This window comes from Salmo trutta, chromosome 14 (assembly GCF_901001165.1).
Source record: "Salmo trutta chromosome 14, fSalTru1.1, whole genome shotgun sequence".
NCBI classification, from domain to species: Eukaryota; Metazoa; Chordata; class Actinopteri; order Salmoniformes; family Salmonidae; genus Salmo; species Salmo trutta.
Window position 1 is genome coordinate 85,079,798 of NC_042970.1, and position 25,381 is coordinate 85,105,178.

The window sequence follows — 25,381 nt, forward strand, 5'->3', positions numbered from 1 at the left end:
TAGGTGGGGAGGGGGGTGGATCATGATATTATTCTATGTGTAGGTGGGGAGGGGGTGGATAATGATAATATTCTATGTGTAGGTGGGGAGGGGGGGGTGATAATGATATTATTCTATGTGTAGGTTGAGGAGGGGGGTGGATAATGATATTATTCTATGTGTAGGTGGGGAGGGGGTGGAAAATGATATTATTCTATGTGTAAGTGGGGAGGGGGGGTGATAATGATATTATTCTATGTGTAGGTGGGGAGGGGGGTGATAATGATATTATTCTATGTGTAGGTTGCGGAGGGGGTGATAATGATATTATTTTATGGGTAGGTGGGGAGGGTGGTGGATAATGATATTATTCTATGTGTAAGTGGGGAGGGGGTGATAATGATATTATTCTACGTGCAGGTGGGGAGGGGGGTGATAATGATGTATTCTATGTGTAGGTGGGGAGGGGGGTGGTAATGATATTATTCTATGTGTAGGTGGGGAGGGTGGTGATAATGATATCATTCTATGTGTAGGTGGGGAGGGGAGGTGATAATGATGTTATTGTATGTGTAGGTGTGGAGGGGGTGGATAATGATATTATTCTATGTGTAGGTGATGAGGGGGTGATAATGATATTATTCTATGTGTAGGTGCGGAGGGGGTGGATAATGGTTTTATTCTATGTGTAGGTTGCGGAGGGGGGTGATAATGATATTATTCTATGGGTAGGTGGGGAGGGTGGTGGATAATGATATTATTCTATGTGTAAGTAGGGAGGGTGATAATGATATTATTCTACGTGTAGGTGGGGAGAGGGGTGATAATGATGTATTCTATGTGTAGGTGGGGAGGGGGGTGGTAATGATATTATTCTATGTGTAGGTGAGGAGGGGGGGTGGATAATGATATTAATCCATGTGTAGGTGGGGAGGGATGTGGATAATGATATTAGTCTATGTGTAGCTGAGGAGAGGGTGGATAATGATTTTATTCTATGTGTAGGTGAGGAGGGTGGTGATAATGGTATTATTCTATGTGTAGGTGGGGAGGGTGGTGATAATGATATTATTCTATGTGTAGGTGAGGAGGGAGGTGGATAATGATATTATTCTATGTGTAGGTGAGGAGGGGGGTGGATAATGATATTATTCTATGTGTAGGTGGGGAGGGGGTGGATAATGATATTAATCCCATGTGTAGGTGGGGAGGGATGTGGATAATGATATTAGTCTATGTGTAGGTGAGGAGGGGGTGGATAATGATTTTATTCTATGTGTAGGTGAGGAGGGTGGTGATAATGGTATTATTCTATGTGTAGGTGGGGAGGGTGGTGATAATGATATCATTCTATGTGTAGGTGGGGAGGGAGGTGATAATGATGTTATTGTATGTGTAGGTGTGGAGGGGGGTGGTAATGATATTATTCTATGTGTAGGTGAGGAGGGGGGTGGATAATGATATTAATCCATGTGTAGGTGGGGAGGGATGTGGATAATGATATTAGTCTATGTGTAGCTGAGGAGAGGGTGGATAATGATTTTATTCTATGTGTAGGTGAGGAGGGTGGTGATAATGGTATTATTCTATGTGTAGGTGGGGAGGGTGGTGATAATGATATTATTCTATGTGTAGGTGAGGAGGGAGGTGGATAATGATATTATTCTATGTGTAGGTGAGGAGGGGGGTGGATAATGATATTATTCTATGTGTAGGTGGGGAGGGGGTGGATAATGATATTAATCCCATGTGTAGGTGGGGAGGGAGGTGGATAATGATATTAGTCTATGTGTAGGTGAGGAGGGGGTGGATAATGATTTTATTCTATGTGTAGGTGAGGAGGGTGGTGATAATGGTATTATTCTATGTGTAGGTGGGGAGGGTGGTGATAATGATATCATTCTATGTGTAGGTGGGGAGGGAGGTGATAATGATGTTATTGTATGTGTAGGTGTGGAGGGGGGTGGATAATGATATTATTCTATGTGTAGGTGATGAGGGGGGTGATAATGATATTATTCTATGTGTAGGTGTGGAGGGGGGTGGATAATGGTTTTATTCTATGTGTAGGTGAGAAGTGTGGTGTTAATGATATTATTCTATGTGTTGGTGGGGAGGGGGGTGGTAATGATTGTATTCTTTTTGTGTAGGTGAGGAGGGGGGTGATAATGATATTATTCTATGTGTAGGTGAGGAGGGGGGTGATAATGATTGTATTCTTTTTGTGTAGGTGAGGAGGGGGGTGATAATGATATTATTCTATGTGTAGGTGGGGAGGACGTGATAAAGATATTATTCTATGTGTAGGTGCGGAGGGGGGTGGATAATGATTTTATTCTATGTGTAGGTGAGGAGGGGGTGGATAATGATTTTATTCTATGTGTAGGTGAAGAGGGTGGTGATAATGGTATTATTCTATGTGTACGCCGTCTAGCAGACACTTACATTACGTCTATATCTAACATAACATAACATACACCGTCTAGCAGACTCTTACATTACGTCGATATCTACCATAACATAACATACACCCTGTAGCAGACACTTACAGTACATTACGTCTATATCTACCATAACATAACATACACCGTCTAGCAGACACTTACATTACGTCGATATCTACCATAACATAACATGCGCCGTCTAGCAGACACTTATATTCAAAGTAACTTACAGCAAGGGAGTGGATACATTTTCACAAGCGTGGCCCCAGCAGAAATCGAACCCACAACCCTTGGCAATGCTCTACCAACTGAGCCACACAGGACCAAAAGGCTGTCTAGACCAGGGGAGTCAAACATACGGACCATAAAACGATCTCAGTCAACATTTAAATGACTATAACTTAACTGTGTTGAATTGATAATGGACCTACATGTATGTTCTCTCTCATCTGTCCAGGTGTTAACTCAAATCAAATCAAATTGTATTTTGTCACATGCGCCGAATACAACAGGTGTAGACATTACAGTGAAATGCTTACTTACAAGCCTTTAACCAACAATGCAGTTTTAAGACAAATAAGTAAAACAATTTAAAATAATAATAATAATAATTAAAGAGCAGCAGTAAAATAACAATAGCGAGGCTATATACAGGGGGTACCGGTACAGAGTCAATGTGCGGGGGCACCAGTTAGTCGAGGTAATTGAGGTAATATGTAGCTATAAGTAGAGTTACTACCACTGTATGTGGTTACTCAACTACCACATACAGTATCTACAACACAAAATCCATGTGTAGTGCGTATGTATGTCTGTTATCGTGTTTGTGCCTATGTTTGTGTTGCTTCACAGTCCCCACTGTTCCATAAGGCGTATTTTTATAAAAAAATTTAACTTACTTGATGTGGAAGAGATTTCCATGTAGTCATGGTTCTATGTAGTACTGTGTATTTCCTGTAGTCTGTTTTGGACTTGTGTATTGTGAAGAGACCTCTGGTGGCATGTCTTGAGTGTCTGAGCTGTGTGCCAGTAGTTCAAACAGACAGTGTGTTGTGTTATGTTGTTATGTGTGGTGTAGTGTGTGGTGTGTTGTTGTGTGTGTGTTGTGGTGTGGTTTTGTGGTGTGTTGTGGTGTTGTCGTGTTCTTGTGTGTGTTGTTGTGGTTTGGTTTTGTGGTGTGTTGTTGTGGTGTGTTGTTGTGCATGTTGTTGTGGTGTGGTTTTGTTGTTGTGGTGTGGTGTTGTGGTGTGGTGTTGTGGTGTGTTGTGGTGTTGTTGTGTATGTTGTTGTGGTGTTGTGTATGTTGTTGTGGTGTGCTGTTGTGGTGTTGTGGTGTGTTGTTGTGGTGGTGTGTTGTGGTGTGTGTTGTTGTGTTGTGGTGTTGTGTTTTTGTGGTGTGGTGTTGTTGAGGTGTTGTTGTGTGTGTTGTTGAGGTGTGTTGGTGTTGTAGTGTGTGGCGTGTTGTTGTGGTGTGTTGTTGTGTGTGTTGTGGTTTGGTTTTGTGGTGTGTTGCTGTGGTGTGTTGTTGTGCATGTTGTTGTGGTGCAGTGTTGTTGTTGTGGTGTGGTGGTATGGTGTGGTGTTGTGGTGTGGTGTTGTTGTGTATGTTGTTGTGGTGTGTTGTTGTGGTGTCTTGTTGTGGTGTGGTGTTGTGATGTGCTGTTGTGGTGTGGTGTTGTGGTGTGTTGTTGTGTGTGTTGTTGTGGTGTGTTGTTGTGGTGTGGTGTTGTGGTGTGTTGTTAAGGTGTGGTGTTGTGGTGTGTTGTTGTGGTGTTGTTGTGTGTGTTGTTGAGGTGTGTTGATGTGGTGTGTTGTTGTAGTGTGGTGTTGTGGTGTGTTGTTGTTATGTTGTGGTGTGTTGTTGTGGTGTGTTGATGTGGTGTGTTGTTGTAGTGTGGTGTTCTGGTGTGTTGTTGTGGTGTGTTGTTATGTTGTAGTGTGTTGTGGTGTTGTGGTGTTGTTGTGGTGTGTTGTTGTGGTGTTGTGGTGTGTTGTTGTGTTATGGTGTGTTGTTGTGCAGGTGGTGTGTTGTTGTGTGTTATGGTGTGCTGTGTTATTGTGTGTGCTGTAGTGGTGTGGTGGTGTGTTGTGGTGTTGTGTCATTGTGGTGTGTTGTGGTGTGTGTTGTTGGACTCCTGAGTGGCGCAGCGGTCTACGGCGATGCATCTCAGTGCTAGTGGCGTCACTACAGACCCTGGTTCAATTCCAGGTTGCATCACAACCGGTTGTGATTGGAAGTCCCATCGGACGGCACATAATTGGCCCAGTGTTGTCTGGGTTTGGCCTGGGGTAGGCCGTCATTGTAAATAAGAATTTGTTCTTAACTGACTTGCCTAGTTAAGTGAAGATACAAATAAATTGTGTTTTGGTGCAGAAAAGATACAGGTGTGATGGTTGTTGTTGTGCAGGTGGGATTGTTTTGTTGTATAGGTATGATTGTGTTGTGTCCTGTTGTGTTGTGTTGTGTTGTGTTGTACTGTGTAGTGTCGATCCAGGTGTGATGGAAGTGTTTTGTGTTTCCTTCAGTACTGACCTGTGACCAGTTCAAAGTGGATGAGACTCCTGGACAGGTGAGTTCTAAACCCAGACACCTGTGTTTTAATTAATACATTTAAGTACTATCTTCTGGCAAGACAGTGTATGTCTTGCTATAAGTGTTTTTACCCACATGAAGTCAATTAACTTTTCCCCTCTCTCAGACTATCCCAGGTTTAGCTGGTCTCCTGTCTCTGATGAGGAACAGCTGTCTGGCATTAAGTAACTCTGGGGACGCAGCCGGAGGGAGGCTGACTGGAGAGATCCTACTGGAGGTTAAACACACACACGCACACACGCACGCACGCACACACGCACACACACACGCACACAAGCATGCACACCCACACACGGTGCAATCATGCATGCATGTACACATATACACCTCGTTCACTCACTTCCTGTTTCCTGTTTCTACATCCTGTGTGTAGAATGTATTCACGGAGATACACGGTTTCCTGTCTCAAGGTATCCTAAGCAACAGCCGGGAGGTGAGTGGGTTGCTAGGCACCGTGGAAGACGCCATGAGGTTCATCGGGCCACAGCTCAGAGACAACCACACCACCATGGAGACAGACCACACAGGTAACACACACACACACTCCTGAACACACACACACCCACATATAAACATGCAGACACACACACACACACACACATGAACATGCATACACACAAACATACACACACACACTCTTGAACACACTCACACACATCCTCCTTCGCCTTGTCCTTGTACACAGAGGCTGAGATTGCAGTGAGGAGGGGACAGACTCCGCCCACTGGGCCAATCAGCCTGGCCAATGACAACGCTCGACTGGACACTAGCTGGGAGACAGCCACCGGCAACGGGACGTACCCAGGTAGGTTACTCTTCATCGTCATCTTCATCATCATCACCATCATCTCTATAACTAAGTACTTTAACATTTAGTACTATTAACTTTCCAAAACGTCCCATGTTGTCCAGAAATCCTAGATTCCGGATTTCCTATTTATTCCTTCTTTATTCCAGGAATCTCCTAACAAGGATACCTGAAAAACCTGGGAATTTTGGGAAAGTTACAAGATATTTTGGTAACCTGTTTCATTCTGTGCTTCTCAGGTTTCGCTCTGGCTGGGTTGGTGTGTTACAAGACAGTGGAGAAATCTGTCAACAACTCCTTCCAGTACCTCACTGACACAGACGCAGACGCAGACACAGACACAGACACAGACACAGACACAGCATCAAAGCCTAGCTACCAGATCAGTTCCAAGGTGGTAACAGCTCTCGTCAGTAACCCAGCAACAGAACACCTCACCCAGCCTGTCATCCTCACCTTCAAACATCTACAGGTCTCATTTATTAATATTATAATAGCTGATGTTAATATATGATGTATGTAAATATTATAGCATATTACAATTGTACAGCTAGAGCTAGGACCTTTTCACATAATGACGATGGCCTAACAGACTGACTGCTTTCTGAAATGAAGAAACATTTCTCTAAGAAGTGCTTAGCCAATGTTTCTCTCTCTCTCTCTCTCTCTGTTTCTCTGTCTGTCTCTCTCTCGCTGTCTCTTTCACTCTCTCTCCCTCCCCCCTCCCCCAACCCCAGGTGAGGGCGGAGTCATCAGAAATGAACTATACCTGTGTGTTCTGGTCGGAGGGGCGTGTCCAGGAAGAGGGAGGGGCGTGGTCAAGGAGTGGCTGTGTCAAAGTCACGTCTAACGCTACACACACTGTGTGTTCCTGTACCCACCTTAGCAGCTTTGCTGTTCTCATGGCCCTCTACCCTGTAAAGGTATAACACACACACACACACACACACACACACACACACACACACACACACACACTGGGTGATGTCAATATAATGCTCCTTACCCTATGTTGTCAGTTGAGTATGTTAAGTAATGAGTTATCCTGTTGGGGGTAGGGGGCAGTATTGACACGGCCGGATAAAAAACATACCCGATTTAATCTGGTTACTACTCCTGCCCAGTAACTAGAATATGCATATAATTATTGGCTTTGGATAGAAAACACCCTAAAGTTTCTAAAACTGTTTGAATGGTGTCTGTGAGTATAACAGAACTCATATGGCAGGCAAAAACCTGAGAAGATTCCTTACAGGAAGTGCCCTGTCTGACAAGATCTTGTTCTTCTTGTCTCTGTTTATTGAAGACTGAGGATCTTTGCTGTAACGTGACACTTCCTACGGCTCCCATAGGCTCTCAGAGCCCGGGAAAAATCTGAATGATATCGAGGCAGCCCCAGGTTGAAACATATTTGCGCTTTTGGCAAGTGGCCGATCAGAGGACAAAGGAATTAGGCGCGTGCCCGAGTCGACCCCATGCTTTATTTTCTTTCGTATTTTTACCTAAACGCAGATTCCTGGTCGGAATATTATCGCTTTTTTACGAGAAAAATTGCATAAAAATTGATTTTAAACAGCGGTTGACATGGTTTGAAGTACGGTAATGGAATATTTAGAATTTTTTTGTCACGAAATGCGTCGTGCTCATCACCCTTCTTTACCCTTTCGGATAGTGTCTTGAACGCACGAACAAAACGCCGCTGTTTGGATATAACTATGGATTATTTGGGACCAAACCAACATTTCTTATTGAAGTAGAAGTCCTGGGAGTGCATTCTGACGAAGAACACCAAAGGTAATAACATTTTTCTTATAGTAAATCTGACTTTGGTGAGTGCTAAACTTGCTGGGTGTCTAAATAGCTAGCCCTGTGATGCCGGGCTATCTACTTAGAATATTGCAAAATGTGCTTTCACCGAAAAGCTATTTTAAAATCGGACATATCGAGTGCATAGAGGAGTTCTGTATCTATAATTCTTAAAATAATTGTTATGCTTTTTGTGAACGTTTATCGTGAGTAATTTAGTAAATTTTTAGTAAATTCACCGGACGTTTGCGAGGGGTATGCTAGTTCTGAACGTCACATGCTAATGTAAAAAGCTGGTTTTTGATGTAAATATGAACTTGATTGAACAAAACATGCATGTATTGTATAACATAATGTCCTAGGTGTGTCATCTGATGAAGATCATCAAAGGTTAGTGCTGCATTTAGCTGTCTTCTGGGTTTTTGTGACATTATATGCTAGCTTGAAAAATGGGTGTCTGATTATTTCTGGCTGGGTACTCTGCTGACATAATCTAATGTTTTGCTTTCGTTGTAAAGCCTTTTTGAAATCGGACAGTGTGGTTAGGTTAACGAGAGTCTTGTCTTTAAAATGGTGTGAAATAGTCATATGTTTGAGAAATTGAAGTAATAGCATTTCTAAGGTATTTGAATAACGCGCCACAGGATTCCACTGGCTGTTACGTAGGTGGGACGATTTCGTCCCGCCGACCCTAGAGAGGCTGTGTTGTTTTCAATCAACTGAGGATAGCTGAAGATGCTTAACATTAACTTCTCTAGGGCCGGCGGGACGAAAGCAGGGGGCAGGAAGCACCAGTGACGAGATCAATAAAAAAGTGGTCAGATGAAGCAGATGCTAAACTTCAGGACTGTTTTGCAAGCACAGACTGAAATATGTTCTGGGATTCCTCCGATGGCATTGAGGAGTACACTACATCAGTCATTGGCTTCATCAATAAGTGCATCGATGACGTCATCCCCACAGTGACTGTACGTACATTCCCCAACCAGAAGCCATGGATTACAGGCAACATCTGCACTGAGCTAAAGACTAAAGCTGCCGCTTTCAAGGAGCGGGACTCTAACTCGGAAACGTATAAGAAATCCCGCTATGCCCTCCGACGAACCATCAAACAGGCAAAGCGTCAATACAGGACTAACACGAAACCCAAACCATCTGCGCGTGTGTGCCATCGTGCGCAATCGTGCATAAATGTATTTTGTCCTCCCACACCAAACGCAATCACGACACGCAGCTTAAATATCAAAACAAACTCTGAACCAATTACATTAATTTGGGGGCAGGTCGAAAATCATGAAACATTTATGGCAATTTAGATAGCTAGCTTGCACTTGCTAGCTAATTTGTCCTATTTAGCTAGCTTGCTGTTGCCAGCTAATTTGTCCTGGGATATAAACATTGAGTTGTTATTTTACCTGAAATGCACAAGGTCCTCTACTCCGACAATTAACCTCTATGGGACCAGCGGGACGAATTCGTCCCACCTACGTAACAGCCAGTTGAATCCAGTGGCGCGATTTTTAAAACGTTTGAAATACTATTACTTCAATTTCTCAAACATATGACTATTTTACAGCTATTTAAAGACAAGACTCTCGTTAATCTAACCACACTGTCCGATTTCAAAAAGGCTTTACAACGAAAGCAAAACATTAGATTATGTCAGGAGAGTGCCCAGCCAGAAATAATCAGACACCCATTTTTCAAGCTAGCATATAATGTCACAAAACCCCAAACCACAGCTAAATGCAGCACTAACCTTTTATGATCTTCATCAGATGACACACCTAGGACATTATGTTATACAATACATGCATGTCTGTTCAATCAAGTTCATATTTATATCAAAAACCAGCTTTTTACATTAGCATGTGACGTTCAGAAAAAGCATACCCCCCGCAAACTTCTGGGGAATTTACTAACAATTTGCTAAATTACTCACGATAAACGTTCACAAAAAGCATAACAATTATTTTAAGAATTATAGATACATTACTCCTCTATGCACTCGATATGTCCGATTTTAAAATAGCTTTTCGGATGAAGCACATTTTGCAATATTCTAAGTACATAGCCCAGCCATCACGGGCTAGCTATTTAGACACCCACCCAGTTCAGCCTTCACCAAAATCACATTTCCTATAAGAAAAATGGTCTTACCTTTCCTGTTCTTCGTCAGAATGCACTCCCAGGACTTCTACTTCAATAACAAATGTAGGTTTGGTCCCAAATAATCCATCGTTATATCCAAACAGCGGCGTTTTGTTTGTGCGTTCTAGACACTATCAGAATGCTAAATCACGGTCGTGCGCATGGCGCAGAACGTGACAAAAAAATTCTAAATATTCCATTACCGTACTTCGAAGCATGTCAACCGCTGTTTAAAATCAATTTTTATGCAATTTATCTCGTAGAAATGCGATAATATTCCGACCGGGAATCTGCAATTAGCTAAACAGCCGAATGAAAATACTCCACGGGGGCGAATCGCGCACACGCCTAATTCTATTGTCCCCTGATGGGACACTTGGAAAAGGAGATAATGTGTTTCAGCCTAAGGCTGCCTCGTCATCGTTCAGGTTTTTCCCGGGTTCTGAGAGCCTATTGGAGCCCTAGGAATTGTCACGTTACAGCTAAGATCCTGACTCTTCAATAAACAGAAGCAAGAACAACAACACCTTGTCAGACAGGGTACTTCCTGCATGAAACCTTCTCAGGTTTTTGCCTGCCATAGGAGTTCTGTTATACTCACAGACACCATTCAAACAGTTTTAGAAACTTTAGGGTGTTTTCTATCCAAACCTGAACAATAATATGCATATTCTAGCTTCTGAGTTGGTGTAGGAGGCAGTTAAAAATGGGCACATATTTTTTCCAAAATTCTCAATGCTGCCCCCTAGCCCGTAGAGGTTAATCCACACGTAAAACGGTCAACCGAATCGTTTCTAGTCATCTCTCCTCCTTCCAGGCTTTTTCTTCTCTTGACTTTATATTATGATTGTCAACTTTCATAAATTAGGTGCATTACCGCCACTGACCTCGTTCGTCTTTCAGTCACCCATGTGGTGATAACCAATGAGGAGATGGCACGTGGGTACGTACTTCTATAAACCAATGAGGAGATGGGAGAGGCAGGACTTGCAGCTCTATCTGCGTCACAAATAGAACGGACTTCTATTTTAGCCCTTGGCAACGCAGACACTCGTTGGTGCGCACGAACAGTGTGGGTGCAATATTGAATAATATAGATTTCTACATTTATTTTGCAACTCTCGCGCACGCGACGCGAGCGGTGTAGTAAGCCTGTTTGATCGAATCATACTACACCGACTCTGACACTCGTCAGATGTGACAGGCCTTGCAAACCATTACAGACTACAAAGGGAAGCACAGCCGAGAGCTGCCCAGTGACACAAGCCTACCAGACAAGCTAAACCACTTCTATGCTCACTTCAAGGCAAGTAACACTGAAACATGCATGAGAGCACCAGCTGTGCCGGAAGACTGTGTGATCATGCTCTCCGCAGCCGATGTGAGTAAGACCTTTAGGTCAACATTCACAATGCCGCAGGGCCAGACGGATTACTAGGATGTGTACTCTGAGCATGCGCTGACCAACTGGCAAGTGTCTTCACTGACATTTTCAACCTCTCCTTGTCCGAGTCTGTAATACCAACATGTTTTAAGTAGACCACCAGAGTGCCTGTGCCCAAGAACACTAAGTTAACTTGCCTCCTGGCTAAATTCCCAATCTGGCACTCATACCATCACGGCCACCTAATCATCCCCAGCTTCCAATTGGCTCATTCATTCCCCCTCCTCTCCCCTGTAACTATTCCCCAGGTCGTTGCTGTAAATGAGAATGTGTTCTCAGTCAACTTACCTGGTAAAATAACGGTAAAAAAAAAATTAAAAAAAAAAAAATGACTACCGACCCGTGGCATTCACGTCTGCAGCCATGAAGTGCTTTGAAAGGCTGGTCATGGCTCACATCAACACCATCATCCCAGAAACCCTAGTCCCACTCCAATTTGCATACCTCCCCAACAGATCCACAGATGATGCAATCTCTATTGCACTCCACACTGCCCTTTCCCACCTGAACAAAATGAACACCTATGTGAGAATGCTATTCATTGACAACAGCTGTTCAACACCATTGTGCCCTCATAGCTCATCAATAAGCTAAGGACCCGGGGACTAAACACCTCCCTCTGCAACTGGATCCTGGACTTCCTGATGGGCCACCCCCGGGTGGTAGGGTAGGAAACAACACATCCGCAACGCTGATCCTCAACACAGGAGCCCCTCAGAGGTGCGTGCTCAGCCCCATCCTGTACTCCCTGTTCACTCATGACTGCACGGCCAGGCACAACATCATCATTAAATTTGCCGATGACACAACAGTGGTAGGCCTGATCACTGACAACGACATGATAGCCTATAGGGAGGAGGTCAGAGACCTGGCCTTGTGATGCCAGGACAACAACCTCTCCCTCAACGTGATCAAGACAAAGGAGATGATTGTTGGCTACAGGAAAAATAGGACCGAGCATGCCCCCATAGCATGCCCCCATTCTCATCGACGGGTCTGTAGTGGAGCATGATGAGAGCTTCAAGTTCCTTGGTGTCCACATCACCAACAAACTAACATGGTCCAAGCACACCAAGACAGTCGTGAAGAGGGCACGACAAAACCTATTCCCCCTCAGGAGACTGAAAAGATTTGGCATGGGTCCTCAGATCCTCAAAAGGTTCTACAGCTGCACCATCGAGAGCATCCTGACTGGCTGCATCACTGCCTGGTATGGCAACTGCTCGGCCTCCGACCGCAAGGCACTACAGAGGGCAGTGCGAACGGCCCAGTACATCACTGGGGCCAAGCTTCCTGCCATCCAGGACCTCTATACCAGGCCGTGTCAGAGGAAGACCCTAAAAATTGTCAAAGACTCCAGCCACCCTAGTCATAGACTGTCTAGGTCCAAGAGGCTTCTAAACTGCTTCTACCCCCAAGCCTTAAGACTCCTGAACATCTAATCGAATGGCTACCCAGACCATTTGCATTGCCCCCCCCCCCCCCCCCCGTTACACCGCTGCTACTCTCTGGTGCTATCATCTATGCATAGTCACTTTAATAACTCTACCTTCACGTACATACTACCTCAACTAACTGGTGTCCCCGCACATTGACTCTGTATTGGTACCCACCTGTATACAGTCTCGCTATTGCTGTTTTACTACTGCTTTTTAATTACTTGTACTACTTAATTACTTGTTACCTTTGTCTCTTATTCTTCTACATATTTTTTTTTAACTGCATTGTTGGTTAGGGGCTTGTAAGTAAACATTTCACTGTAAGGTCTACACCTGTTGTATTCGGCGCATGTGACTAATAAAATTTGATTTGATTTGTTGAATTTGCAATTTTCCCACTTGTTGTGTAATCTTTATGTCCAATGGCTGATGAGCACGAATACGTTTTATATATAATTTCTCTTCATTATTTCTCTTCATATGACAAGGATTAAAAATGTCGACTTGATTCATGATCGTGACTGCTAGCTAAGATTTTGAAAGATGTTGACATGATCGGTTCAAGTCAAAGCCAGTGTACATATAATGTGATTTGACGTCATTTTATCTGTGGCCAATGACCTTGAGCCTTCTTGGAAGGGCACTTGTAATATAACTCTATGGCAGGACCCAAAGGGCTGAAATTGTGTATGTCTACCCTTACTAAGGACTTAAACTTGGCGATGATGTAGTGTCCACATGAGTGACAGAACACTGAGCCAATCACGGCACATCTGCAATTTTCTGCTGTCTCGCCCCACCACCACAGAAAGCACTGAGCTACGCTGAAACACCTCTTTTTGGAGCTGCATCACTTAAGATAGATATATATTTCTTAATTGTTTGTAAACTGATATGTGACACATATTAATGGCAAAATAACATGCAAAACAGGCAAGACCCCCAAAAATACATTCATATATATATTATTTCTTGTATTTTTTTTTGTTGCAAAAAATTAGGGCTCAAAACAGATGAATGATGAGTCAACACTGATGTTATATATTATGTAAACCCCCTTCCTTCCCTCCCCCCCTCCTTCCTCTCTCTCTCTCTCTACCTCCCTCTTTCCAGGATACCTTTGAGCTGCGTCTGTTGACGAGGCTGGGTCTGTCGGTGTCTGTGGTGTGTCTGTTGCTGTGCATCCTGACCTTCTGGCTGTGTCGGTCCATCCAGGGGACACGCACCACCATCCACCTCCACCTCTGTGTCTGCCTCTTCATCGCTGACCTCGTCTTCCTCAGCGGTATCTCACACACACAGAGCAAGGTGGGTGTAGGGATGTGGGGACTGTGTGTGTGTCATTCTGACGATCAAGGTATATATAGCAATTTATCTTTTTAATATTTTCCTTGTCACTGAAGATTTGGTGTTGCTCCCCCTAGGATCTTGTACCCCCTTCTATAGCCAGGATGATAACTAAAAATAAGCCCTTTTTACATACAGTCAGTTCTAAGTTTTTTAATATTCAATTTGACTTTTATCCCTTTCATCTCTCCTCCTCCCCTTCTCCTCCTCTCCCCTCCTCCCCTCTCCTTTCCACCCCTTCTCCACCTCTCCCCCCTCTCCTCTCCTCCACCCTGCCCCCCTTGTCCTCTCCTCTCCTCCACCCTGTCCCCCTGTCCTCTCCTCTCCTCCCCCCTGTCCTTACCTCCCCCTCTCCTCTCCACTGTCCCCCCTCTCCTCTCCTCCCCCTGTCCTCCTCTCCTCTCCTCCCCTCTCCTCTCCTCTCCTCTCCTCCCCTCTCCTCTCCTCTCTCAGGGAGGATGTAGGGTTGTAGCAGGTCTCCTCCACCTGTTCTTCCTAGGATCCTTCAGTTGGATGTTGTTAGAGGGGGTTCAGCTCTACCTCATGGTGGTCCTGGTCTTCAACACTACCATAAGGTTATTATTTTATTTTATATATTTATCAATAAATATGTGTTATTATATATATATAGTATACATTAGTATTTATTTGTATTATACATTTATTTTATATTCATTTAGATACCTACTGTCTGTATTTATATTATTTTCTAATCTATTATATATTTTCATTATACACTACAGTTCAAAAGTTTGGGGTCACTTCGAAATGTCCTTCTTTTAGAATTTTTTAATTTTTTTTTGTCCATTAAAATAACATAAAATTGATCAGAAATACATTGTAGCCTTCATTTCTCAGAATAACAATAGACTGACAATTTTCAGAAGAAAATTCTTTGTTTCTGGCCATTTTGAGCCTGTAATCGAACCCACAAATGCAGATGCTCCAGATACTCAACTAGTCTAAAGAAGGACAGTTTAATTGCTTCTTTAATCAGAACAACAGTTTTCAGCTGTGCTGACATAATTGCAAAAGGGTTTTCTTATGATCAATTAGCCTTTTAAAATGATAAACTTGGATTAGCTAACACAACGTGCCATTGGAATACAGGAGTGATGGTTGCTGATTATGGATCTCTGTACGCCTATGTAGGTATTCCATTAAAAATCAGCCGTTTCCAGCTACAACAGTCATTTACAACATTAACAATGTCTACACTGTATTTCTGATAAAATTGATGTTATTTTAATGGACAATGTTTTTATTTTCTTTCAAAAACAAGGACATTTCTAAGTGACCCCAAACTGTTGAACGGTGGTGTATGTCTTACTACTTTATTTTATCTTGCTTTTATTATTATCTACCTTGGTGCATTACCTTTTCTTTTAACTGCTATTTTATGAAGCTCTGTGATTCTTCTTCTTACTGTAAACCTCTGTACCTGCATTTTATTAAGCTCTGTGATTCTTCTTCTTATTGTAGACCTCTGTACCTGTATTTTATGAAGCTCTGTGATTCTTCTTCTTACTGTAAACCTCTGTACCTGTATTTTATGAATCTCTGTGATTCTTCTTCTTACTGTAAACCTCTGTACCTGTATTTTATGAAGCTCTGTGATTATTCTTCTTACTGTAAACCTCTGTACCTGTATTTTATGAAGCTCTGTGATTCTTCTTCTTACTGTAGACCTCTTTACCTGTATTTATGAAGCTCTGTGTTTCTTCTTCTTACTGTAGACCTCTGTACCTGTATGCTGTGGGATATGGACTGCCACTGGCTATAGTCATCATCTCTGCTATCACCTACCCAGATGGATACGGTACCACACAACAGTGAGTCTGAGTCTCTAACTCTGTGTGTGTGTGTGTGTGTGTGTGTGTGTGTGTGTGTGTGTGTGTGTGTGTGTGTGTGTGTGTGTGTGTGTGTCTGTGTGTGTGTGTGTGTGTGTGTGTGTGTGTGTGTGTGTGTGTGTGTGTGTGTGTGTGTGTGTGTGTGTGTGTGTGCGTGTGTGTGTGTGTGTGCGTGTGAGAGAGAGAGAGAAAGAAAATGAGAGTTGTGTGTGTGACAGAGTGTAGCAAATCTGTCCCATATAAATAACCTGTCAGCTGCTGGTTGTCTCTGGAGAGAATTAAACATAATTATAACATGTAAATAACACCAGATAACATAATTCCAACTTTAATATAACCTTACTCTAACTATATCCACTCTGTGTGTAATCTGTTGGTTGTCTCCAGAGAAAGATCCTTGATTGAACCTAACTTAAAATGAACACAACGTAACAGAAATATAACATGTATATAACCCAAATCTAATGTTATCCTCTCTGTGTGTCTCTGTCAGCTGTTGGTTGTCTCTGGAGAGAGGATTCATCTGGAGTTTCTTCGGCCCAGTGTGCACCATCATCATTCTCAACGCTTTCATCTTCATCATCACTGTCTGGAGGCTGGCCCAGAAGTTCTCTAGTCTCAACCCTGACCTCTCCAACCTACACAAGATCAAGTAAGGGGGGGGGGGGGCGCGTGCGTGCGTGCGTGCGTGCGTGTGTGTGTGTGTGTGTGGGTGCGTGTGCGTGTGCGTGTGTGTGTGTGTGCTTGTCCCAAAATAAAATGTAACAATTGACATTTTCTTTTCTGCTGCTTACTGTATTGAAACACCAAGATAAAAACAGGTTTATTGAAAATCTCCCCTACGGCTGTAAACAAAGACTCTAGTATTTCACAGAGAGGCTTCATTCTCTCACACTCCATAAAACAATGAAAACTTGTTTCTCTTATTATACAAAAAGGACATCCATCTCCAACATCTTAATGAATGACAGATACAAAAGCATGAATTGCAATGATTCCATGCAACACCGTCCATTGCATAACACCTGTAGCCTTTTGTAACGGTGGCTTGTACAGTGCTCTCCATGCTGGCTTTACCTTGTCACCGAGACCTAGTTCTACCATTCACCTCATCCAAACCCACCTCTTCCAACCCTCTCAAATCCAGTAATAAAGCCTTTCTGAAGGCCTCTGTAAAACAGAGGTATTCCATCCCTAGAAATCTGACTACTATCAACCAAAAATAAAGCCTTCTTTAATTATTTAAGTCTAATCCCTCTTCCTTCTGTAATACCAGACCTGCCACCCCTTTCCACACCATATTGTTCGGTCCATAAAGTCACCTTTGAGTAAACTGAAACCGGAAAGCAGCAGTCCTACTAGCCAGATGTACAAGACCTTGTCCCTCCTCCTCTTTTGACAAATACAAAACACTTTGTGGAACCCAGTGATATTTATCCCCCAAAAAATCTACAATAATTGCCTGTAACTTGGCCAGAAGGCCAGATGGTGTCTCTAAACATGACAACCGATGCCACAGTGCAGAGGCAACCACATTATTAACAATAAGAGTGCACCCCCTATATGACATACGAGATAACAACCAACACCATCTCCTCATCCTCCCTTCCACCATTTCAACCACCCCAATCCAATTTATGTTCCATAGTCCCCTCATCCCCTAGGTACACTCCAAGATACTTAAAACCTCCCTTACACCATTCCAACCCCCTTGGCAAAGCCATGATCCCTCCAGACCATTTCCCAATCTGTAAAGCACAACTTTTTTCCCAATTTACCTTTGCAGAGGATATTCCCATAAACCGATCAACTATGAGACTCAAGCGATCCACCTCCGCTTGATTTTTCACCAAAATAACTACATCATCAGCCTATGCTGAGAGACGAACAGGAGGAATATCCTCTGAAAGGTTCACCCCTTCAATGCAACTTCTAATGCTATTTAGTAGTGGCTCTATAGCGATGGCATACAACATTCTGGACAATGAACACCCCTACCTAATTCCTCTACACACTTTAAAAGGAGCACTGAAGCCACCGTTAACCTCTATGGGCTAGGCAAGCGTCCTACCCCTGGTACACCCTATCAACAGCAGGTGAAATATCAAGGGCGCCAAATTTGAAAACAATTAAATGTCATAATTCAAATTTCTCAAACATACAACTATCCCTACCCTTTGAAAGATAAACATCTCCTTAATCTAACCACGTTGTCCGATTTCAAAAAGGCTTTATGGCGAAAGCATACAGTTAGATTATGTTAGGACAGTACATTGAAAATAGCTGTGTGTAATGTTTTGTCAATGCAAAGACAGGCGTCACCAAAAGCAGAAAACCAGCTAAAATTATGCACTAACCTTTGACAATCTTCATCAGATGACACTCCTAGGACATTATGTTAGACAATACATGCATTTTTTGTTCTATCAAGTTCATATTTATATCCAAAAACAGCGTTTTACTATGGCGTTGATGTTGAGGAAATATTTTCCCTCCAATACCGCCAGTCAATCAGCACAACAAACTAAATAATTACTATTCAAAAACATTGGTAAAATATGATATTGTCATTCAAAGAATTATAGATTAACATCTCGTGAACGCAACCGCATTGCCAGATTTAAAAATAACTTTACTGGGAAATCACACTTTGCAATAATCTGAGTACTGCGCCCAGAAAAATAGGCTTTGCGATACAGACTAGGCGCCATCTTGGAGTCATCTAAAATCAAAAATACTATGTAAATAATCCCTTACCTTTGATTATCTTCATCAGAAGGCACTTCCAGGAATCTCAGGTCCATAACAAATGTAGTTTTGTTCGAAAAAGCTCATAATTTATGTCTAAAAAGCTCCGTGTTGTTAGCGCGTCCTGTAGGCTACTCAAAAACATGAACGACGCCCACCGGACTTGTCTTCACCAAAGAGGGAAAAAAATATATATATTAAAACATGTCAAACGTTGTATAGCATAAATCATGAGGGCCTTTTTCAATCAGAACTTCAATAATATTCAAGGCGGACGATTGCATTCTCTTTTAAAACGTATTGGAACGAGAGTACCCAAACATGCAGTCGCGCGCCAGAGCAGTATAGGCCGTCCGCTTATGACCAACGTTCCAAGTCTCTTGTTCGGTCAGTTTTCACAGTAGAAGACTCAAACCACTTTGTAAAGACTGGTGACATCTAGTGGATGGCGTAGGAAGTGCTCAATGATTAATACATCCCTGTGTGTTTCAATGGCATAGGCTTAAAAGTAATTCAACACATCAGGTATCCACTTCCTGTCAGAATTTGTCATATGAGTTCTGTTATACTTACAGACACCATTCAAACAGTTTTAGAAAATTCAGAGTGTTTTCTATCCAAATCTGTTAATAATATGCATGTCCTAGCTTCTAAGTTGGTGTAGGAGGCAGTTAAAAATAGGCACATGTTTTTTTCTAAATTCTCAATACTGCCCCCTAGCCCCAACAGGTTAACTTTCAATACACTTTCAATGTCACCATATATCACCCTGATCATGGCAATAAAACCAGAACTGAAACTAATAGCCTCAAACGTGTGCCATAGGTATTGATTCAACTCGGTCAAATGCCTTTTCCTGATCAATTGAAATTAGACCAGCATACAACCCAATAGCCCTAGAGACGTCCCAGAAATCCCGAATCCGGGAAATGTTATCTCCTATCTGCCTGCCGGGAACACAGTAGGACTGATCTGTGTGTATGATTTGACCCATCACCTCCCTCAGTCTGTTGGACAAAGCCTTGGACAGGATCTTATAATCAGTGCACATTAAGGTGACCGGCCTCCAGTTCTTCACTTCCCTAGGGTCACCCTTTCTTGGCAATAGGGTGAGGACAGTCCTTCTGCAGCTTAGCGGTAGTAACCCTCCGGTCAAACCATCATTAACTACTGCTAGCCAATCCTCTCCCAACATAGCCCAAAAATACTTTAAAAAGTCAACAGGAAGCCCATCAGTGCCCTTCCATTTTCCATGCTTTTTAATGCAGTGTATAGCACCTGCAAAGACAATGGTTGCTCTAGTTCAACCTGAGCTTCTGCAGCCACCTGTGGGAGCCCATCAAGGAACTGCTGTGTCACTGTTTTATCCTCTTTGTACTCAGACTTGTAGAGCTCAGCATAGAACTCTACTGCCCTCTATCTAATTTCACTAGGTCTAGTGAGCTCCTGTCTAACAGCTGATTTGAGGCAATGCATAATTCTTCTTTGTCCATTCGTTTTCTCTAAACCAAAGAAAAATGTGGATGAGGCATCCATTTCAGAGATTCCCTGAAACGTTCTTCTCACCAATGCCTCCTGTGCTCTGATACGCAGCAGGTCTGCCAAGTTCCACTATTTCAGACTCTAGGGCGTTCATTGATCTGCTGATATCTCTGGGGACATTCATGGTGTATTCATTACAGAATTGTTGAATCTGGATTTCCCCTATATCCCACCACTGTTGAAGAGATAAAAAACGGTCCTCTTCAGTCCTCCACCTCTCCCAGAAAAAACTAAAACATTTCCTGAAGTGAGCATCACTCAATAAAGTTATATTAAAATGCCAGTATGCACTTTTAGGTTTTACAGCGTTAATGTACTCCAACTCTGTTACTAAACAATGATCAGAAAATCCCACTGGGGTCATCACACTTGATTTACAGACCTGAGATTGATGCTGACTAGAGAGATGCTGGCTAGCCTGGCTAGAGAGATGGTGTTCTCTCTCACATTAGCCCATGTATACTGTCTCGTGCCTCCATTTTGACTCTGCCAAATATCACATAGTTCATGTGTTACAATAAGGCGTTAATTATTTTTTTTAAGTCCTAAAAAAGCTATATGAGGTTCTTTGTGATTTCTACCTAAATCACTGACAGTACAGTTAAAATCCCCAGCAAGAAATAAATCATCCTCAGCATTACATTTCTCAATGGTATTTGATAATGTCTCTAAAAAACATACTCTCTTAACTGCCACTACTGGGGCATATACATTTATTAAACACATAGTGATGTTTTCATATCTCACTCTAACTTTTAATAACCTCCCCTCCATTACCTCTTCAACCTTATATGACAAAGGCAAAAAACCTTTTGAGAACTGGATGGCCACACCCCCACTTTTTGAGTTTTTATGTCTACACACCACTGCCCCCCCCCCCCCCCCACACACACACACACACACTCTTGGTGCCACATAACTTCATTTCCCATATTACTATGTGTTTCCTGTAGAAAACGTATGTCACTTCCCTTTCCCCTAATTAACTCATACACTACCACTCTTTTTTCCTGTCTCTTGCACCATTTACTTTTGAAGAGGAAATCTTAAAACTGCTCATGGCTGAAAAAAATACAGAGTAAGAAACAGAGTAAAATACAGAGTAAGAAACAGAGTAAAATACAGAGTAAAGACTCTTTTATTTCCTTAAGAATTTACCCCACTTGTCACCACTTTCTTTTTTATTTTACTAGGCAAGTCAGTTAAGAACAAATTCTTATTTTCCATGATGGCTTAGGTATAGCGAGTTAACAGCCTTATTCAGAGCAAGAGATTTTTTTTTACCTTGTCAGCTCAGGGATTTGATCTCGCAACTTTCCGGTTACGAGTCCAACGCTCTAACCACTAGACTACCTGCCACCCCTTTAGTCTAGCAATTTCTGGGCTTGTCAAACCTCCACCCGTTATTTTTGACATCAGTAACTTTGCCGATTCAATAAACAATTCACTTTCAGGAAAAAAAAATCTGTTACATTATAATCCTGCATATATTTCTTCCCTTTTGTCAAATTCAGATATTGACGTACCTTTTCAATCCCATACCTCCCTTCCACCCCAATTCTCTCGGTATTTTGTTGTGACGCATCAGAAGCCTCACTCTCGCTTCTCATCCCCAGAAGAAAACTCCATCTCTACAACCTGTTTATCCTCAACTGATTTATTCATCTCTACAACCTGTTTATCCTCAACTGATTTATCATCTCTACAACCTGTTTATCCTCAATTGATCTATCATCTCTACAACCTGTTTATCCTCAACTGATTTATCATCTCTACAACCTGTTAATCCTCAACTGATTTATCAATCTGTACAACCTGTTTATCCTCAACTGATTTATCAATCTGTACAACCTGTTAATCCTCAACTGATTTATCCATCTCTACAACCTGTTTATCCTCAACTGATTTATCATCTGTACAACCTGTTAATCCTCAACTGATTTATCATCTCTACAACCTGTTTATCCTCAAATGATTTATCAATCTGTACAACCTGTTTATCCTCAACTGATCTATCATCTCTACAACCTGTTTATCCTCAACTGATCTATCATCTCTACAACCTGTTTATCCTCAACTGATTTATCATCTCTACAACCTGTTTATCCTCGACTGATCTATCATCTCTACAACCTGTTTATCCTCAACTGATTTATCATCTCTACAACCTGTTTATCCTCAACTGATCTATCATCTCTACAACCTGTTTATCCTCAACTGATTTATCATCTCTACAACCTGTTTATCCTCAACTGATCTATCATCTCTACAACCTGTTTATCCTCAACTGATTTATCATCTCTACAACCTGTTTATCCTCAACTGATCTATCATCTCCACAACCTGTTTATCCTCAACTGATCTATCATCTCTACAACCTGTTTATCCTCAACTGATCTATCATCTCTACTTCCTGTTTATCCTCAACTGATTTATCATCTCTACAACCTGTTTATCCTCAAATGATTTATCAATCTGTACAACCTGTTTATCCTGAACTGATTTATCATCTCTACAACCTGTTTATCCTCAAATGATTTATCAATCTGTACAACCTGTTTATCCTCAACTGATCTATCATCTCTACAACCTGTTTATCCTCAACTGATCTATCATCTCTACTTCCTGTTTATCCTCAACTGATTTATCATCTCTACAACCTGTTTATCCTCAACTGATCTATCATCTCTACTTCCTGTTAGAATTAGAACCTTCACCACCCCTTACATTCTTCCTCTTCCTCCTCGGTACTTTGAAAACAGCTGCTTCATTTTCCATTGTTTCACTCTCCTCTTGAACTCCCATTTCATTCTCCAGCACCTCCTCAGCGACTTCCATCGCAGTCTCACCTGCTGCCCCCCCGCCCTCTTTTTCCTGCTCTACCACAACCTCCCCCGTAGCCACATTCCTCTCCTTTCCTATTTATCCCACCACATCTGCCCACCTTCTCCCTTCTCCTGAAACCTTAGCCTGTTCATCCCTTCTCAGTGGTGCTTCATCTTCACCAGCGCTAGAGCTGCTACCGGGCTCTGCACTCTCGTTCTCTGGACAATTACGCACCAAATGCCCCTCTCTTCCACACCCAGAGCATTTCATTGATTCAGTAGAAGCGTAGAACACATAATCAAACCCATCAATCTTGAAACTGAACGCTAAATTCAGTTCGTCAGTACCCTTCTCTAAAATCATGTGCACTTGTCTCCTATGAGATATGACATGTTTCAGCAAAGCCGATTTTCGGACAAAAATGTCATTTTTTTCATTGTAGGAACAAGTTCTCCATGACGAGATAACTCTCGCTCCAACACTTCTCTAACAAAAGGGGGCAACGTTAGAAAGTATAACTTTCTTTGCCAGATTCCTAAGAGGGAACACCGACGTCTGTGTCTCCTGCAACACAACACCACTCTCAACTATCATTTTCAACTTTTCAATAGAATCTAAGAATATTACTACAGTGCTATTCATCCTTGAGGCTGATTTTATGGTATCGTACCCAATGATAGCGCCCACTGCTAAACTACATTCTTCCACCGAACAACCTGTCTGCAGCGGGAATCTTTACCCCATGCCGCCGACTTAGTTTTTCAGACACCTCTACGAGAGGCCATTACAACCAGCCCTCCCGCTGGTTATGCCCTGAAGAGAACCAACCTCAATAATCCCACCACCCCTATACGTGCTTAGTGATAGTGAGACAATATACCCTTAAAACAACTCAACTAATCAATATATATATTGATATACACACTGAAACCCAATAGGGTGAAAAGTCGCTCCCACAATTGCTCCTGCTTCTCGACTCACTCCCAGCATGCACTCCGAAGAGAAAGAGAAAGAAATGGATGGGGAGAGAAACAGAGAGAGAGAGAGATGGGGAGAGAGACATACAGAACTTCCACAAAGCTGTGAACAATCTGAGAGACAAGGCAGCGTAGCCTAGTGGTTAGAGTGTTGGACTAGTAACCGAAAGGTTGCAAGTTCAAATCCCTGAATTGACAAGGTACAAATCTGTTGTTCTGCCCCTGAACAAGGCAGTTAACCCACTGTTCCTAGGCTGTCATTGAAAATAAGAATTTGTTCTTAACTGACTTGCCTGTTTGTCCCATTTTGTGAATTCTTGTTTGGTGAGCAGACCTGGGTTGTTTAACTGATTCAAGTATTATTAGCCAAATTTTATTTTTACCTTTATTTATAAAGGTAAAAATAATGAACATAAAATTTGGCTAATAATACTTGAATCAGTTAAACAACCCAGGTCTGCTCACCAAACAAGAATTCACAAAATGGGACAAACACCAAAGCATGCAGAGCAGAATTAGGCCAATACCCACTAATTATCAAAATTAAATTCTACAACCACCTAAAAGGAAGCGATTCCCAAACCTTCCTTAACAAAGCCATCACCTACAGAGAGATGAACCCGGAGAAGAGTCCCCTAAGCAAGCTGGTCCTGGGGCTCTGTTCACAAACACACCACAGAGCCCCAGGACAGCAACACAATTAGACTCAACCAAATCATGAGAAAAGATAATTACTAGACACATTGGAAATAATTTACAAAACAACTGAGCAAACTAGGATGCTATTTGGCCCTCAACAGAGAGTATACAGTGACAAAATACCTGACCACTGTGACTGACCAAAACTTAAGGAAAGCTTTGACTATGTACAGACTCAGTGAGCATAGCCTTGCTATTGAGAGACCTGGCTCTCAAGAGAAGACAGGCTATGTGCACACTGCCCACAAAATGAGATGGAACCTGAGCTGCACATCCTAACCTCCTGCACCAATGAATGACCATATTAGAGACACATATTTCCCTCAGACTACACAGATCCACAAAGAATTTGAAAACAAACCCGATTTTGATAAACTCCCACAGTGTGCCATCACAGCAGCAAGATTTGCGACCTATATTTCTGTTTATTTATTTCCCCTTTTATACTTTAACTATTTGCACATAGTTACAACACTGTTTATAGACATAATATGACAATTAAAATGTCTTTATTCTTTTGGAACTTCTGTGAGTTTAATGCTTACTGTTAATTTTTATTGTTTATTTCACTTTTGTTTATTATCTACTTCACTTGGTTTGGCAATGTTAACATATGTTTCCCATGCTAATAAAGCCCCTTGAATTGAATTGACAGAGAGAGGAATGGAGAGAGAGACAGAGAGAGGAATGAGAGAGAGACGGAGAGACAGAGAGAGGAATGGAGAGAG

At 42.2% G+C, this 25,381-nt stretch overlaps 1 protein-coding gene across 2 annotated transcripts in view; it reads left to right on the forward strand.

Annotated features, from left to right (window-relative positions):
* Window positions 1–25,381, forward strand: part of LOC115147751 (CD97 antigen) — a 132,367-nt gene that overhangs the window by 105,746 nt on the left and 1,240 nt on the right. For both annotated transcript variants that reach the window (XM_029690045.1, XM_029690044.1), the window contains exons 4-13: window positions 4,950–4,993; window positions 5,123–5,233; window positions 5,390–5,543; window positions 5,702–5,821; window positions 6,064–6,296; window positions 6,562–6,747; window positions 13,778–13,972; window positions 14,465–14,586; window positions 15,748–15,843; window positions 16,355–16,513. In XM_029690045.1, coding sequence (XP_029545905.1) covers window positions 4,950–4,993; window positions 5,123–5,233; window positions 5,390–5,543; window positions 5,702–5,821; window positions 6,064–6,296; window positions 6,562–6,747; window positions 13,778–13,972; window positions 14,465–14,586; window positions 15,748–15,843; window positions 16,355–16,513 — 1,420 coding nt within the window. The remainder of the gene's footprint in view (window positions 1–4,949; window positions 4,994–5,122; window positions 5,234–5,389; window positions 5,544–5,701; window positions 5,822–6,063; window positions 6,297–6,561; window positions 6,748–13,777; window positions 13,973–14,464; window positions 14,587–15,747; window positions 15,844–16,354; window positions 16,514–25,381) is intronic.